This window comes from Metopolophium dirhodum, chromosome 1 (genome assembly GCF_019925205.1).
Source record: "Metopolophium dirhodum isolate CAU chromosome 1, ASM1992520v1, whole genome shotgun sequence".
NCBI lineage: Eukaryota > Metazoa > Arthropoda > Insecta > Hemiptera > Aphididae > Metopolophium > Metopolophium dirhodum.
Genome location: NC_083560.1, coordinates 113,838,356 through 113,857,686, shown reverse-complemented (window position 1 = coordinate 113,857,686; position 19,331 = coordinate 113,838,356). Strand labels below are relative to the sequence as shown.

The following is a 19,331-nucleotide window of genomic DNA, read 5'->3' as shown; positions in this document are numbered from 1 at the left end:
AGCGTTGTGCAAATTCGTAATTATAACACCAAAAAATCGTGAACTTTGTAGGTCTATAACTTAAAAGACAATGATTGCCGTCAATTTATTTTTACACAATCGTTCTTAACTTGTTGAAATACACAGCCACACGGTTCCCTGAAAAAAATTGAAATAAAAAGGTCGCCCCATAAAGTAGTCTGGTTCCTTCCGATGATGGCGCCCCTCTCCTAATGTGTATACAAGGACCCACCAAAATTATAAAATTAATTTTTTTTTACCACAAAAAAAATAAACAAATGTACTTATTGTAAATTGCAATACGAATTGCCATTGTTAGGTAGGTTAATAAAAACAACAATTTCGCAAAGGAAAAAGTTCTAACAAATTACATAACACATTACAAACAAAGTAATGTGTGATCTTTGTTACCTATGTTAGGTACCTACTAACTACCCAACACTGGTATAGTGGTATTCATACACTAATATTTACTTAATATTTTTTTATTTTACCAAGAAATATGATACTTTTGTTGGGATGTTACAAAATTAACTGAATACAATTACAATTGTCAATTGTTCTTATTTAATAAACATTTAACATACATATAAAAAATACACATAAATTATAAATGCCATTGTTGAAAGTGATAAAAACTGTAATTAAAACCCAATCAATAATATTTTTAATTATAACTAAAAATGTGTACAGAATACAATTTTGAATTATAGTTAAAATTACAATATTACAATTATTTGAAATTTATATAATTATAATTTATAATAAACCAACAATAAAACACTGAAATAGTAAATACCTATAAAAAAGAATACACATCACACACAATTTTAAACAGTTGATGCAAAACTTATTAAAATTAACAATAATAATAATATTTTAATCAGTATTAAAACAAGGTTGATAATTATAACTTACACTGTAGTCTATACTCTATAATATTATAGTTTCAAACAAATAGTACAAATAATAATTTCATACATTAATAAGAAAATTATATTATCTTAAATTTGTACTGCTTTTATAATTTATTTAAACTATATTATTTACAAATACAAAATATTGTGAAACTGATTGCACACATTAAGATGAAATTTGTATAGTTTTTAATTAGCTTACACGGATTAAATTCAAAAGGAACATAATATTATACTTAAGAAATATCGCATTGTGGTTTCACAACACATCTTTTTTTTAAAATATTATTTTAGTTTTTATTAAATTATTTATATATTTATTATAATAACATAATATTTACAACATCCGTCAGTTTGGTTTATAGGAAAATTTGTGTATAATACACACATACCTACAAAAAACAAAGAATGGCTTTAATTAGCTAAGATTAGAAGAAAGTTATGGATTTAAACAAATTCTCTACGCACAAAATAATAAAATAAAATAAAGTTAATATTTGGTTATCATATTAATGACTTAATTTATAACAAGTTAATTTTAACTTCACTCTTTCTGTACTTAATCATATTTTATAGTATTATACTACTTAGTCCATTCAATAGTTCAAATATAGATGTACATTGTAATACTTAAATACAATACAAAATATAAAAATTATAAAAATAACAAAAAATGACAAAAACAGTGACTTTCAACAGTTAAATTTCATTTTATACAAAAATAATTTTAGAGAATTGAGCGATAGCATAAAAGTGTTATAATATGACTTTATTTTTAGTAGTACATTTTAGGGAAATATTTTAGTGATTCACTCTAACTTCCTCCTATCTATAACTAATCAGAAATAAGACTTATGTATAGGATATAAAGCATAATATAGTATTATTAAAATTGACTTTGGCATAAATATATAAATTTTAAATTATATAAACATTTTTCGGTGGAAAGTAAAAGTATTTTAATATTTTAAAAACACTTAAAAGGTAATTGGCAGTAAAACGTACACTTTAATAAAAATATTTTCTTAGCTAAATATTTGAAAAACTTAAATTACTTCCTATTTTAAATCATTTTTTTTTGTAGCTTACATATTAGGTATCCTCATATGTAACAGGTTAATCATAATACTTTTTAAACAATTAAAAATTATTTCATATAATTTTTCATAGCTTGAAAATATTTTAAAATTTAATTAATAGTAGATTACAGTAAATTTGTAGATAGTAAATATAATATTAAATAAAAAAAAAAATACAATATTACTATTTAATGTTTAGTATTCATTAATGCATTCCAATGCATAGAAGCATGGATGTATAATAGAGAATAGCTAACGTAGGTATACTTTTAAGTACTTTTAAGTATGTTTAAGAAATGTCCGCACAGTTCATATGTATGCACTCTATATATGAAATAGGGGCACTAATCATGGACATGATAAGACACAAAATAAAAAAATATTATTATATTATTTTCATTATTACTTAAAAAAACTTGTTTATATACAATTTTTAACTACTATAGTACTTATTAGTTATTTAGATTTATAATGATAAAAAGCAATTTGTGTGTGTGTGTGTGTTTAAGCGATCCATATCAGTCTTTTGCACTCCTAGTTCTGAAATAAGGTGTTTTAAAGAGAGGCTAACACCGAGTTTTGTATAGGATTTTCATTGGTTACGGAAAATAAAATAGTTATTAAAATTGTACATAATTTTAGACCGTGTCTTTATATTTGGTCAATCCCACATAAGTGGCTTTTTCAGTAAATTACACAATTTTATTAACTTTTAGTTAGAAAAATTGATGTAAATTTAGGTAGTTAAATTAACAGAGTGTATCTTGAAACTGGTCGATTAAATATTAATTACCAATTAATTTAGTTTATTGTTTCTCCTGAAAAAGTAGCAAAAAATAATATATATGTTGTTGTTGTTAAGGTAGCAATATGCAAGGCTGGGCATTAACGAGTTAAAAGTTAAAATTAAGTTAATTAATTTGTTACTTTTTTTCAAGATTAACGCGTTAACTTTAAGTTAACTATATTTCAAAAGTATATAAATTAAGTTAATTTTTGTCCGAAGAATAATGTCAATTTTTGAATGGGTTTTTGCTTTGATGTATCATTTTAAATTTCCCCAGTAATTTTCTTGAGCGTAAAGAAAAATTATCTAATAAACCATATTATGTGTCTAGAATATTTATTATTGCAAATTAGCAAATTTTAACTTTACACTAAATTAAGTAACTTAATGAGTTAACGAAAAAAAAAATACAAGTAACTTTTAATTTAATTTAACTTTATTATTTTAAAATAACTTAACTTAACGAATTAAAAAAAAATCGTTAACTTGCCCAGCTTTGGCAATATGTATAGTAGTTAAAATATCAACTTATTTAAACATTTTACATACCTAAAGGCCTAGTGTTAAACCATTTTTTTTTCTACCGGCTCCAAGTTGATGAAAAAAATTCTCAATATATGTATTCATTTACTTCATATTTTATACAAACCACAATTAAATTTAAAGTTATTCAACAGTTAAAAAAAATACATGTTTTCAAGCAAGAATAAACTGTATAGAGACAAAGCATAATATACATTTTATAGTTCCAACAAATAAGTTGTTTTATATTTTACAAATTTACATTTTCCGTTTGTATCACTATGGTTTTGTATGGATCTACCTGTCGCTGTATTCTAGCACAGAACAATATAGATGCGACACTCAATCAGCTGATCGAGTTTCTGTATCCCTACAGTATGAATTATTGGGCTACTTTATTATCTAAAAGTTGTACCGTATCCGTAATCTGATAGAATGTTGGCAACGTGTATCCTTCTTTGTTACAAAATTATATAAATGGAAACAATCCATTGACCACGGACGACAACCGTTTTAATTTATTCAAATTTTTTTATGCATGGTATTGTCAGTTTCAGTATAGTTCTATACATTTTGCTATGAAATATGAATTAAATATTATAATATTGTCATTTGACCTTTTTCAAATAATTTATAAGATTGATATGAAATATTTGATTGATAATGTATAACACGTCCTCCTGAAAAAGTTTGTGTACATATCTATCGATACATAACATGGCCCTAATCTACATTTGTGATCTAGCTAATAAAAAAATTTAAAAAAATTGTACGATAATTAATTTTCTTTTTCTTTTATATGGCACGATAATTAATAATAACTACCTAATAAAGTTAATAGAAATTAAGTACCTGTTCTACTAACTATTACCTAATTTTCATAAATCAGAACCATTGTTTTTATAGCTATAGGTACTATCTACCAATGAGGGAACATTCACAGGTAGACTGCATACAGAACCATAGCCGTCTACACAATAAATCAATGCAGTTTACAACCAAGCCTGGGCAAGTAAAAGATAATTTTTATTTAAGTTAAGTTAAGTTGATGCTTTTAAAAAGTTAAAATTAACTTAACTTTTAACTAAGCTTTAACTTCTTAACTTATTTATGCCCAGGTTTGTTTACAACCATTAATGTTAGTTTTATAACAACTTAACTTCCAACAAAGATATATAATGTTTAAACAATATAAAATAATATTTAAAGTAATAAAATATATAGTAATAAACCTGATAGATTTTTTCAGTAAGAATCAGAATTATTTCTGGGTAATCTGCAATTGTTACTTACTAGGCATTATTGAATCCTGAAATGTTTGAAATATTTCATTATTTCAATGCATGGTAAACTACTATAACACTATTATAATTGGTTATTCATAATTAATTTATAACAATAAGTCACATTATATAAATAATATAAAATATATTTGTGATAGGCGACAGCAAGTGATATAAAGCTAGCTTAATTTAATAATTTATTTTGAAATTTCTCTTCCCCACCCCAACAAGTAAAAATGTGTAATCGGATAGAAATGTAGTCTGTCTACATGTACTCAGAGTCGGACTCACACAATATGAACAATGATATGCTAGTCAGTGAAATATGATACTTTAAATTTTAATATAATATAGGTACACCTACATTGGTGGACTTAAGGCATGGCAAACAGGCCTTTCTCCTCATATTAGCCTAGTGCTTACAGGTAAATAGGATGAATATAAGTTCATGCATAATACATAGCATGTAAAATAACCCATACGGCCATACGAAAGTTCCATGATGAAACAAAATACACCCATATTTAAATCACTGCAGGAAAAAATACTGCCACAATACATCCTTCTTTTTTATTTTTAGTTATAATTCAACTTACTGCTTAGATTATAGGCTGACTCAGGTATAGGTCAGAATTGTTTTTATAAACAACGATATTATGTCATCAAATTCAAATTTAAAACATCCATTACAGTGACCCCTCTAAAAGACTAGATACCTACTATACAGCAGAGTGGTACCCAATTGCCAGTGGTACCCAATTGCCCACCATTGTTTATGTATTTAGGTAAATAAATAATGTTTTAATACTCAACTTTGAGCCTCGAGGGTGATTTCTGATAGAAAATTGGATCTAGTTGGTACTTTTGAGAGGTAAAAATAGAAAATGTCCAGGACTTTTCAGATGGGTAAGGAAAAATTAAAATTTTTACACAAAGTTTTTTTGGTGTATCTCAAAATCAAATGAAATTTTCACCAACTGATTCATTAGCAATTTCTGTACCTGATTTCAAAATATTTTAATTCTTTTTGAGCTACTTTTAGACATTTGAAGATATCGATGCGGATAAAAATGTTTTCGCTCGATCAAAGAGTTTGAAAATGTAATACAAAGGTTCCTCATATGTTATGTTATTATAGCAATTTAAAAATATTTATGATACATAGGCACAATTTTTATAATAAGTATTTGAAATTCATTTTGAAAAAATCAAGAAAATTTGCAAAATTATTTTGTAGTTAAAAACTTATAAAATATTAAATTTGTATAGGAATAGCTTGACAATTTAATACAAAGTTTCTCATTAAGTCATAACTAGTCCATACAGTAACCAAATCATTCAATATAAAAAAGGTGGACCAGTAGCTAGCACTCTGCTGTAAAGTTATTGTCAAGCATGTTATTGTAATGGATGTATTATATTTTTGAATTCAATGATCCAATTTATTCAATCATTGTATCAGCCTCGCATACATAATAAATAATCAAATTTAATAATTTAAAAACATGTATAAAAATCAATGATATCTTATGGCTGTAAATAGCATAACTTTTTGGAGAACTTTTTCTTTTTGATAGAAGTAGAAAAACTTATTAGGAACCTTCTATTAAAGTTTTTAATGTTAGCTATGAAAAAAAAAAAATTTTTATTCATTTCTTACTGAAAAATTATTTACTAAATAAGAAATATCAATAGCTCAAAAAATAGTTTGAACATTTTACCATATATTGAAAATGCTAATATAAATATTTAGTGAAAAATTCAAGAGTCTACTGTTATTTGTTTTGGAAATACAACAAAAATCAATTAATGAGGATTCGATAATTTACCGGTGAAAATCCAATATCATACAAATATTTTTAAGTTCAAATGCTCATAAAAAATTAATGTTACTTTCCAGTAAACTTTTTATTTTGTTTAATGTAGACAAATTTGTGAGGAATCTTCTATAAAAATGGCTAATGTTAGCTATGGAGAGAAAAACTTTTATAAATTTCTATCTGAAAAATAATTTGAACATTTTTGTTTTGCGTAATGATTACAATTATTTTTTTGTTTTTCCTTACACTTTCTAAAACTATTGAAAATTTTTTATTTTGACCTCTTAAAATTACCGACTAGATTGACAATGCTGATGTTGAAGATAAGAGCATTTTTACTACCTAAAATATTGATGATGGATAGAAGAAAAACACACATCATTGTAAATACAATACATTCATTTGCTTAGCTCAGAATCTAATATATAAACACAGTTATTAATTTTATGGTTATTATAAGTTTAAATTTGGACAAAATTAGGCAAGCCTGGGCATAAACAAGTTAAAAAGTTAAAGTTACGTTAATTTAACTTTTTAACTTAACGTTTTAAAATTTAATTTTCATTAACTTAATTTTTAACTCAACTGATTTTCATTGATATAAACTTAATAAATAACGAGTTACTTTTAATCAAATCCAAGTTACGTTAATTTATAAATAATTAAATAATAAATATAATACAATTATTATTGATGATGCATATTGCATGAACATTTACTTTTTATTATTTTAAACCATATTACTGGCTGTTTATATATTAAAAAAAAAAACTTAACTTAAGTTAAGTTGTAAGTTTCTATATAACATTTAACTTAACTAAGTTAAAAAAGAAATTAGGATAACTGTTAACTGTTAACTTTATAAATGTTTACTTTCAACTTAACTTAACTGGATTAAAAATTATCATTAACTTGACCAGGCTTGAAATTAGGTATTTAAACAATTTTAATTGTTTTGTTGTAATTTAAAAATATTATTTAAGGGTGTTTGAAAATTTGCATATTTTATACACACAAACAAATTTTCTAATGCAATGTTTTCAGCAAAAATTAATTTAACCTACTGTATTACTAATAAAAGAATAAACTACTTTAATAGCAAGAATATCATAAAATATAGGCACTTCGAAGGGTGCCGGTTGCCTGTTGACTGTTATGTGTACGAAAATGTGTGTTCAAAAGTTCATGTCATCATAAAATTGTATCTTCGAAAAGCCATGTGTTCGATAAGTAATGTGTTTGAGAGATTATTTGTTAGAATTTAAAAAGATAACTGCCAAACTAATTGGATCTAGAATGTGGTCCGATATATCTCACACCGAAAACAGGTTTTTCATATTGTATGAGCTATTGATAAGCAATCGATAACTACAGCAATATGCATTTTGTGATTATACTATACATGTTAACATTTTGTCTAAATTACGTTAAAGACTTATAGTCGACAGGAACATAGGCAGTACAGTATGACATACCCAGTTGATTATTGTTGCTGAGAAGTACGTGCTTTTAAAAATGAACATAGAAATTTTAAATAGTATTCATGGTGGTGTAGTTTTAAGTATTAATAATTATTTATACATTAAAAATAAAGACTGCATTACAAAAACAGACGATAAACACATTTTTATTGGACTTGTGTATAACAATGTGGTGCAAAAATTTGGACTTTTTTGTGAAAACAATGTACATTATATTGACAACTATTTATTCTGAAAATCACCATTCTCACGGAGCTAATACAATAAGTGTAGGAGCAAGAAAAATAAAAAAAATACCCGAGAAAATCAAGATAAACCAATATTATTTATATAACATGCTGCAATCGCAGGAACGTCACAAACAATTAATTCTCATGTCAGTAAAGACGCGGCTCGACAAATTATTAAACGTCAAAGACGTAATGATGATAATTATTGAAACATAACTATTCAAACAAATTACCTTTCGAACACATGGCTTTTCGAAGATACAATTTTTCGATGATATGAACTTTCGAACACACATTTTTGAACAAATGATTTTCAGACAGTTGACCCCCACCCATACTTATTAATATAGGCTGTTAGAATTGTATAAATCACTTTTTACAATTAAGGAAAATTAACTAACTTAACCTAAACTTACTCAGACTCATCTCGCAATGAGAAAGAGTTTTAAAGAACATTTGATAACATTTACTTACATCTGAACAAATTACCGGTAACGGATACTAGAGTACACCACACCACCAAACCCCAATAAAATTACTACATTTTTTTGAAGCCTATGTACAAATGCACAGTATTATGTAAATATCTATAGTCAGTATCGGCCATTATCAGTTATTTTGTTATCGGTGAGCCACCGGTAAGTCTGAGCAAGTTGGTCATAAATAGGTAAATAATATTATGTTGAATATATTTTCAATTCGATAAGTGTGAAATTTTAGAAAATCTAATGAGAAATTTTTACCTTATAAAATATTGGGATTTTAGGGTTTTAGAAAATAGCAACTTAAATATAGTGAATTATTCCAATATTTACCAGGAAATAACATTTTTTCAATTTGATTTTTCTTTGTTTATAATTCTCAAGAAAATAATTTTTAATTTTTATAATATTTCAAAAATTCCTAAAAATACGTGAAGTATCTAAATTTGTTTTGTATTTTAATTTGCAATTTTCTTAAATATGTATTGAAACAAAACATGTAATTATATTAATAAGGATAATCAAATATAAGTATCTACACACCGTTATTGTGGCTGCTCGAGCTCTTGGAAATATTTTTAACAGATAGTTCGTTTGGCATTGTGATCATTTGATTTCCATTTAATCCATGTTGTACGTTGACCGTTTTCATAATAGAGTTTCCATTTTTATGTATGCAATTATTCGTTGAAACTTTAGTACAACAATTTCTAACTTGACAAACTTCTTCATGTTTAATAATTGATGTTGTAGATATACTTGTAAGAAGTGGAGAGTTCTTATTAACTCTATTTTGTTCTGAGATACTTGTATAGAATATCTGTGGGATGGATGAATTTTCATTTTTAATTGAGAAGGGTATTTTCAACAAGTCATTAGGTTTTGATGATACTGCAGTTGTGGTATTTTTAGTTTTATGAACTTTAACTTGGTTAGGTGCATGTATTTTTTTTAAAGATTTTTTCGAAGATTCAACACAATTAATATTTAATTTTGAGGATCTTGTAATTCTTGTATTAATAATACTAGGAGTATACATACATTCGCTTTTGATTGATCTTAGTTTTTTGCGTGAGTCTTCAGTTGTTTTAGTTGCAGCAGCTAAAGTATTTCTCGTTTTACGTAATTTCACACGGTCAGCTATTGATAATGAATGTATGTTTGTTAAATGCGTATTAGAATAATCCTCATAAAGCGTATTCAATTCTTTGGATTCAGATTTTTTTTTACGATTAGATTTCTTTTGACATTGAATAGGAATGGGTTTTTTGAACCAGTCTTTAGTTTCTTCAGGAACATTAAAAGTTGAAGTATTTTCAACACCACAGACTTTTGACTTGCAATCAAGTACGGCCGTATTTGGTTCTTCAATTCTTAAAGATCTTGTATGAACAATATGTGGAGTATTTTCACTTTGCATTGACGTGGATCTAAAGAAAAATAAAGTATTTAAGTTACAACCTTTTATTTATATAATTCAACGCCCAAGTGGGCAATGCAGGTATAAGGTATATATATATATATATCATGGAGATACAGTGAAATATAAATTTGTAACATATTTAATAAATTCATTAAAGGTCAAAAGAACAAAAAATAGTTGAAGCTGAGTAATTATTGTAATTCATGAGACACATCATTCGGTGAAGTGGGTGATTTTGCAAATAAAATGTGGAGTGTGTAGAAATTAAGAATAGAGAATGATCTCTGGTACAGTGAGTTGGGACACAAAATTTGATATTTGATATCATATCAGGTGCATCCAAGGTGCCGTCTAGAAGAAAGGTAAGGAAGCAACGATCGACTTTGGTACCACATGAGGACTATAATGGGATATTGATCTTGGATTAGGCTGTAGTCATGTTGAGAGTAATCTATCTTTAGCAAACGTGATAGGTAGGAAAGAAACTTATTTTGGACGCGCTCACGATGCGTAGTTGATCTTGGTCCATTTGTATGTTATAAAAATAATTCATAAAATTCTAAGATATATATTGTTGCAACCAGGTATTAAATTACTCGAATGGGATTTTTTTTCTGAATAACTGCCATAAAAGCATAAAATTTGTTTCATATATCACAGAACATAAATATAAAACTTTTATTTTGAAATAATGAAGGTATCATATGAAACAAAAAAAAAAAATAAAATAAAATAAAAATATGTATTTAAAGTTATAATTTATTCCGATATTATTTCAGAAAAAATTTGGTTTTATTTATTATTGTGATTTCTTAATTTGTTCATATAAACATTTTAAGCAGTCTTAGGCTAAACATAGATCTCAAACAATTGAAATCAGTATTTTATTTATGTTTTGTATTCCAGGAGTCTATTAATTATATTTTTTTGCAAATAAATTGAAAAATTAATATAATTTCAAAACAAAAAAAATTTTGTGAGGGTAGTATATAATGTACACAGCTTTTGTATGGATAAAGCAATTCTCATTATTGTATCCCAACTGTATTCATTCCAACATCTGTTTTTAAAATAATACATTACTTTGTTAATCTTAATACCTTCATATCTGGTTGTATAAACAATACTTAACAAATATTTAATAAATCAAGTGTGCTATTTATTTCTTAAAAAATATTTAGTGTGCTGTGATTGGTTCATTAAATTTTAGTTAACCATTAAATTAATCAAATTTGTATGCAACCGGCAATCTGTATTTTTAATAGGTAGATGGTGAGGCAACGTGACTACTAGCAATTACAATGTTACACGATATTACTGATCCGGGCAGCTGTGATTACCTGCAGGCTTATAGTTAGTAATTTTGTGTAACATTGTAATCGCTAGCAGTCACGTCGCGTCGCCATCTACCTGGGATAAATATCTTGTGCCACTGAAAACCGGCCAGTGAGTAATCTGTAGTATTTATAAGCAATGATAGTACATTTGGTTTAAAATGTGTTTTTTGTTTATAGTTCATCAACAAATTATATTATTGGGACACCCACTTGCAAAAAACTTATTTTACGTTAACTCACTGATTACCTAGTGTTTTCAATTGTAGTAAATCCACTGGTACTCGGTTTGGCCATTTCATGACTGCCATTGATATTTTTTTGATTAGATTTGTTCACCAAGGCGATTAAATTTTCAATTTTAGTATCACTTAATGAAAAAGAATTTTGACGTACTTTATTTGATGCCTCTTCTAATAACCCTTCTAATTTATCGACATCTGTCGCATTTATAATAGCATCAGTTACTGAACTGAAATAAGTAATTTTAAGAACTGACGGTATAAACAATAACTTCCAACACTCAATTATGTTGGGATCTGTATGAGAGCCTTCTCCGATTAATTTTGATATTTTATAATAGCACGAACAAAATGTATCAGATTCCAAAGTTGTTTGGATTTTATTGTGATCAACATTTTGATTTTTTATAACTTTCCATTGTAATTTTTTAAGTTTTGTCAATAAAACATTACTTTTCTGAAATATGTTACTACCTAACATCTTAAGCCCAATGAATAAGCTTAAAATAATCATTAAAAAACCATGTTCAAAATCAGAATCGTCAAAAATAGATGTTAAATCAATAATATTTGTTTGTAGCATTTTGTCAAGTTTTTCAAAATAATTTATGTACAGAACTGCCAGCTTATGAACATTCTGAGCCATAACATGTTTGTCTTTCCTACTTAATATCAAGTTAACTCGTGATATACAATGCATATTTGTTAACATATTCATAAATAGTAGATTGTTATTAATAGCCAAAGTATCTTGTACATTTTTATTGAAGTATTTTTTATGTAATTGTTCAAAACATAGCATTGTAACTTCCTTGGTCCCCAGCGGTGGAAAAACAAAAGGTGAATTACTTTGTGAAACATTTGATTTTTCCGTACCGAAATAGTTATTTTCAGTAAAATTGGCATTTATTGTATTAACGTTACGTATTTTGATTTTACCAATTAATAAGGTGTTATGTGTTACCGATTCCTTAATTTCTTTGATTTTATCTTTCTTGTCATGGTTTATTTTTATGCATTTTTCTTTATTTGAAGGTTTGACCTTATTTATTGTGTTCAATTTATCCGGTAGTTTTTTGAGATGAGAACTTTCTGGCTGTAATTTTGAATATTTAAGTTTCGATTTAAATGTACCCCCATTTTTTGACAGTATCAACTTTGGAATTTCCAACTCAGTTTCTTCAGTTTTTAATTTTTTACGGCTAGGTTCTCCATTTGTGAACTCCTCTGTTTCTTCAGTTTTTAATTTTTTACGGTTAGGTTCTCCATTTGTGAACTCCTCTGTTTCTTCAGTTTTTAATTTCATACGTTTAGGTACTCCATTTGTAAGGCCAACATTGTTCTGTTTATTTTCCATCCATATGGGAATCCTAAAATATGAATAACATTAGTATACATTAATATATTACAAGTTTATTATAAATGATATATTTAAGCAATTATTATTATAATTACATAATGTGCTATAGGTAATAATCTAAATATTATGATAATATGAACCTATCGAATATGATTCAAATTTCAATTATAACCATAAACAAAACTTTAAATTGTGTACTAAAAATTGAGCTTAAGTATTATAATAGTATTAACTGTTATAATTGTATAAATCTATGTATATAAAAATTAATTGCTGTTCGTTAGTCTCGCTAAAACTCGAGAACGGCCGGACCGATTTGAATGAATATTTTTGTATGCGTTTGGGTGACGCCTCGGATGGTTTATATTCTCAAATCATTCCCCTAGGTCCAACCAGAGGATGTGCTCAAACGGGGATTTACAGATTTGCGGTGGAAATTTTTGTTTATAAATGGTTGCCATGGGTTTTAAAACTATTATAATAATTATTATTGGTTGCCGTGAAATCAGTGTATTCATTCAATGCATTTAATTGTTTTGTATGCTGTGTTTTGATATTATATGTATTAGTGGTTAATGCTAACCTAACCGTAGGTGGAATTAAGTAAAAACGACAAACTTGGTATAACTTTGAAATCATACACTTACAGCAGGGGGTCCGCGATCTACCACAGGTTGATTGCCTACCTGATAATATACTGCTGCGAATAAGAATTTTTATTCCGGGCAACAGAAAAGTTAAGATAAATCTAGAACATCATACACCGAATATTAAATAAGGCATTGAACAAAGTTTGAGTCATATACAGTTTGTACATTTAACGGGTAACAAAGTGCACGGGATCAGCTAGTATATATATAAATGAAAGGCAATTCGTTAGTCTGGCTAAAACTCAAAAATGGCTTGATCGATTGAGCTGATTTTTTTTTGTTGTGTTTGTTAATGTCAGGACAAAGTTTGTATGAAAGAACCCGAAAATTAGGAAATCTGGTTGGCAAAAATACAATCTTATAATAATAATAATAATATATTTTTGTTTATTATAAGGTTGCTATTAGCTATGATTGAATATAATTTTAGATCAGTATTTTATTTTTGGTCAAAATCATAGAATGTAGGAAAAATAGTTACCTAATGCTAATTTTTTGACCGTTGTCCTGGGAACCTGCACATGCATATCATAAACACTGTGACATTCAACGTGTTAATAAAACATTTGTAATAATGTACGCACCTCGCAGGATTTACGATCTACCACAGGTGGATGACCTGAAAATATACTGCTCGCATAATCACAACTTACAAGTGTGTCCCATGGGAAATACCTGGCAGTATGGCTATAATATAATATAATATAATCCAACGTGTCCTGACTGACTCACTGACTGATTAACGAAGAGCCTAAATAATGATAAAGCTAGAGGCTTGCAATTTTTACAGTACCTTCACAGTACCATGTAAGTGTGCACTAAGAAAGCATTTCCCAAAATTCACAATTTAAAGTGGTGCTTGTACATGTATTTGAAGATTCAAGATGATCGATGAATATTTTAAAATTTTGAACACCATACACCAAATATTAAATAGCGAATAGAACAAAGGTTGAATCATTATATACTCGGTTCAAAATAAGATGATGACCTAGCAGCCAAGTTGTGCGCATAGGCATGGCTTTGTTCTACGACAGTGCCCAACGCATAGCCATAGTGGTGACGGGGTCTGACCGTCGAGGAATGAAAACTGATCGCCGCCAGGTCATTATCTTATTTTGAACAGAGTATAGAGTTGCATTTTTAAAGAGCAACAAAGTACACGGAATCAGCTAGTAATTAATAAAAATTTATTATACATACGGAATTTTTTCTAATAGGACACATGGTTCATAATATGTAAAGGAGTCCACCATTGATCTCATCGATTGAGCAGACTTCATGTTTATCTTGTTAATATCTCCTGTAAAAAGGAAATGAGTTACATTATATAGATACAATATTAAAAATTATAAAAATTATTAGCAAGACCAAAATAAAATAAAATAAATATGTTTAGTTAATGTAAATTTTTTAGATCTATATAAATTAATAAACAATTTAAAAATAATTTGGAATCACAAATAATAATTTTATAAAATGCCTATTATTTTCTAATATACGTAGGTATTTAAATAAAAACCCTTCCATTCTGAACCAGTTATTACATAATTCCATAGTTCCTTTTGTTGTTCTAATCCACTGCATTAACTATGGAAGGAACAAACCAATTTACAGTAAGATATGCAGTGATATATTCCTAGCAATTATTGATATTGAATATTTTTGATATTTTTATTAATATAAGATAATATTGTAAAATAAAATTATTATTTTAAGTTTTTAAAAATCCTAAATGATAACTATTTGTTTTTTATTGTAAGTATAATAGTATGTGTATTGTGGTAATGGGCGATTCCATGTTTATCAAAATAAATAAATAAATATTTAATTAAACTAAATATGTTTTCACTATTATGAATTATACATAATATACAAAGTGATTCACCAAGCATGCTAACTTCTTTTTTCTTCAACAATCTAGTTATTAAAAATCTGATTTTTGGAATTTTTAAATGTAGTTAAGTACCATATTTTTAAATTATTGAGATTTTTTTGTATTACATAAGGAATATTCTGTGGAGATTCATACTTCTGTTTTTCAGATGAGAATTTCCCTTTTCTATTATAAATTATTTGAAGGATAATATTTTAAAAATTTTTGACAAATCAGAATCAAAATTCAAACGAGTAGTTTTTGGGTTACTTAACTTTATATACTAAAAGGATAGTAGCTTCATAATAATGGGTTTGGAATTTAAATTATATGGAGTCTATGGTGTTTTGAAAATATTATTAATTAATTTTAATCAATCAAAATTTATAATTTGTGAACGTCAAGGATAATAAACACTAGATCCAATATTATATAATATATTTTATATATTTATGCACTTAGTATAAACATTTTAATGACTAAAAAACTACTCATAAGAATTTTGAATATGTACATAAAAAAAAAAAATATTCACTGAATAATTTACAGGACACTTTAAAATAGAATAAAAAATCTCTAGAATTTGAAAATGGTTTTTAAGTATTTTAAAAAATCCAAAAAATCAGGATTTAAATAAATTATTAATTGAAAAAATGGGGGTTGATCGTGCTTGGTGAATCATCTTATATATTATAAATAAAACTAAAATTAATGAACTTTTTACTTCAGTCTTAAAATAAACACCTATTAACTATTCTTGTAGCCTATAAAGATGTAGTTACAACATTGAATGAACCAAATATTTAATATAGATACTCATAACTTGCTTTAAAATTAAAAAAATCCATGTGAAAAAAACACAGATAATGTTCTTACCTTCAAGTTTTATAATGGATCAATTAACTCTATTATTAAAGGTTACTACTCAAAATTAGAGCTGCTGAACACAAATTTGCTATGTCAGACTTTTATTAGAGGAAGATGCACTTGTAGTTGTAGTGTCCTCTTAAGTCTTAACAGTGGAATGCTCAGAATTTTTATCTCAAAAATCATATATAAAAACATATATTTTGATGATTACATAAACATGTCATAATAAAAGAATATTTAAATAATCAAACAAAATAAAAGATTGAAATAAATTATAAATATCTGTACATCAAATTAAATTCAATAAAAATAATTAGATGAAATTAATTATGTTTTCAACACAGTGATCAATACAATTTAAAAATTCTTTCATTGTTATATCATTGTTGCCAATAATTGAAGTCTATATACATTTGGTAATAAGTGCTTTTTTTTAGCAGGTTCTATTCAACTAGAATCTATTACATCTCATGTAGTGCAACTTTTGACCTATCACTTATAATTCATTAGCAAAAATAAATCTTAGTCCAAGCTGTCTTAAAGTTATCATAATAAATAAATAAGTAATATAACTTATTATGGTATTATTTTGTCTGCTGTTATATCTATCATACAGTTTACTGTATTTAATTTGGATAGTCATAAGTCATAACTCTATGTTCTACTTACATTTATAATAATAATGAAATAGAACTTATAATTATAATACATACGATTTATAGTTACAACCACAAAATATAAACAGAAAGGAAAATATATGAACACTACTACATATGTCTATGCTACAATAATATTTACCGCCTATTTACTATCAACTATGGTAAAAAGAATAATATTTTACTCGGCATTTAGATAAACTTATAAATTAAATTGATTCTTGGTTTAACCAAGAATCGTTACAAATTATTAATCCAATTGGAAATATGATGAAAGGTAGATAAAGATAGGTGAAAATTATTTATGCATAGAAATAAAGTTATAAAAAGATATCTCAGATATTCCAAATGGTACTTCAGTTCAAGAAATTCATAAATGGTTAGATTGATTATAAAACAGAATTGGTATTTTTACTAACTTCTCTAAGACTTGACAGTAATTTGTGACAATACTCGTTACAACTTGCAGTTGTGGACGTTATTTCTCAAAATGTAATATTGTTATAAGTAAACTTTGAACAACAATGGCTCAAACCAGGTAAGATTCTCTAAATTTGTTATTTGTTTACAAGAGAAAACCAACACAGTGAAGAGTAATGATGTCATCTAGGAGTAACTATATAACATGATACAACACATCAAATAGTTTAGTTATTTAGTAGCTTCCTATTATTTTCTGTTCAATTTTTAATGTTTAGTTAAGTTAGAAGTATTATTTTTGTATTGAATTGATGTTTTGTTTATGGTTACTAAAATTAAAAGTCCAAGTAGAAAAATGTTATGAAATTTGTATGTGTGTACACATATTTTCATTTTGTATATGCATATAGGAATTGGGTAAGTGAATTAATTATGCTGCAGTTAAAGTTGATTTCCGGAACCACCTATGTAACATGCATACTTTACAACACACAAATACAATTTTCGAAAAAATTTGTTCACTTGAAAATATAATAGAAATTATGGTAATTTACTTCTTGAATATGCTTTTTTCAAATAATCTGTTTCATTAGGGAATTCAAATTTATTGAATTGTACCACAATTATTTGTAAAAATAAAGATACTGTATGTTTAAGCTCTGGTTGCACAATCAATAATTGGTTTATAGAGTTTTAGACATAGTGGATATTGGACAGTATGAAAATAAAATCATCAAACCCAATGCTTTTTCATTCTATCAAATATGATAATAAATTTTAGGTATTACAGGTAGTAAATATGAAGTTACATTTATAATTTATGGATTGTTTAGGAAGTTAACCTTTTGCGTGCATAGTGTGATATAAACACAGAATTTAGTCATAACGGCACAATCGAAAATCAGCAATAAGTAGGTAGTTTGGCAATGAAAATCAAAAACCACTAGCAGACAGATGGACGTTAACACAATAAATATTATTTCATCATAAATCGTGCCTAACTGTTACCATGCAAGTCAACGAAAATATCTAGGTACATGACTACCTAAAAGGTCTAGGTAATGATTAATGAATAAGAATAGTTAGTTGATGGATGGAAGAACCTTTAAATTATAATAATGATATAATATTACCTCTATTGTAAAATGTAAATTATAATCGTGTTGAGATTATGAGACGAATTGTGCATGGACCTTGTTTGACCTTCCTTTCTATAAAATTCCACGTCTGGACTCAGGACGTCTGCTCAAAGGAAAATCGACAATAATCTGTAATAGTTTAACAACGAAAAACAGAAACCATCATTAGATTAATAGACGTAGTCACTGTGATAATATTATTACATCGTTGCCCATCTTGAATACACGGAGACGAAACACGACTTCTGGAAGCCGTTGCCGTGTATCTGTTTTGCGTAGGGCAAAGTGGGCAGACACGAGAATGAACGGCAAAGGCGCATCCGATTAACGTTGGATTACGGCAGACGGAAGTGTAACAACCGAACATCGATAATCGAGTACCGACCATAGACTACTGGCCACCGCTCACGCGCACTCACCTGGGACGCGACGCCATCGGCCAACCAGTGACCGCCGCGCGCCGCCTCCTTCCCGGGGACCCGTCGCGCGGGGACAACATACACAACAGCGGTAGCTGCTGCCTGTGCGCCGTCGCGGTAATTCAGAACATTACGTCATTCAGACGTTGCCAGATCTTGTTATTGAGTTTTTATCTCTCCGCTGTTTGCTTCGGGTAGTCACTCTTCTCCTCTTCAACGGTAATAGTTTTCATCACCCGAGCCGACTAAAATCCGAGCATTATTGATTTTTCTACTGAACTGCCTGCCACCGCGCCGCCGCCTAGTCCGACAACCGACGAGGTGTTCAGAGAGAGTTGCTC

At 27.4% G+C, this 19,331-nt stretch overlaps 1 protein-coding gene across 1 annotated transcript; it reads right to left on the bottom strand.

Moving 5' to 3' along the window:
* Positions 1–1,027: 1,027 nt before the first annotated feature.
* Positions 1,028–19,044, bottom strand: LOC132937088 (uncharacterized). The gene is made up of 6 exons (XM_061003916.1): positions 18,776–19,044; positions 18,566–18,700; positions 14,814–14,913; positions 11,609–12,970; positions 9,145–10,031; positions 1,028–4,614 (listed from the first exon to the last, which is right to left on the bottom strand). The coding sequence occupies exons 3-6, from the start codon at positions 14,891–14,893 to the stop codon at positions 4,598–4,600; spliced, it is 2,346 nt and encodes a 781-aa protein (XP_060859899.1). The 5' UTR covers positions 14,894–14,913; positions 18,566–18,700; positions 18,776–19,044; the 3' UTR covers positions 1,028–4,597.
* Positions 19,045–19,331: the final 287 nt, after the last annotated feature.

Bases quoted from the DNA above. Each gene is read 5' to 3' on its own strand.
- LOC132937088 (XM_061003916.1), bottom strand. From the start codon at position 14,893: ATGAAGTCTGCTCAATCGATGAGATCAATGGTGGACTCCTTTACATAT. The intron at 12,971-14,813 runs GTATGTATAATA...TTCATATTTTAG, and splicing joins GTCCTATTAGAAAAAATTCC to GATTCCCATATGGATGGAAA. The intron at 10,032-11,608 runs GTAATCAGTGAG...ATTTTTCTTTAG, and splicing joins ACTACAATTGAAAACACTAG to ATCCACGTCAATGCAAAGTG.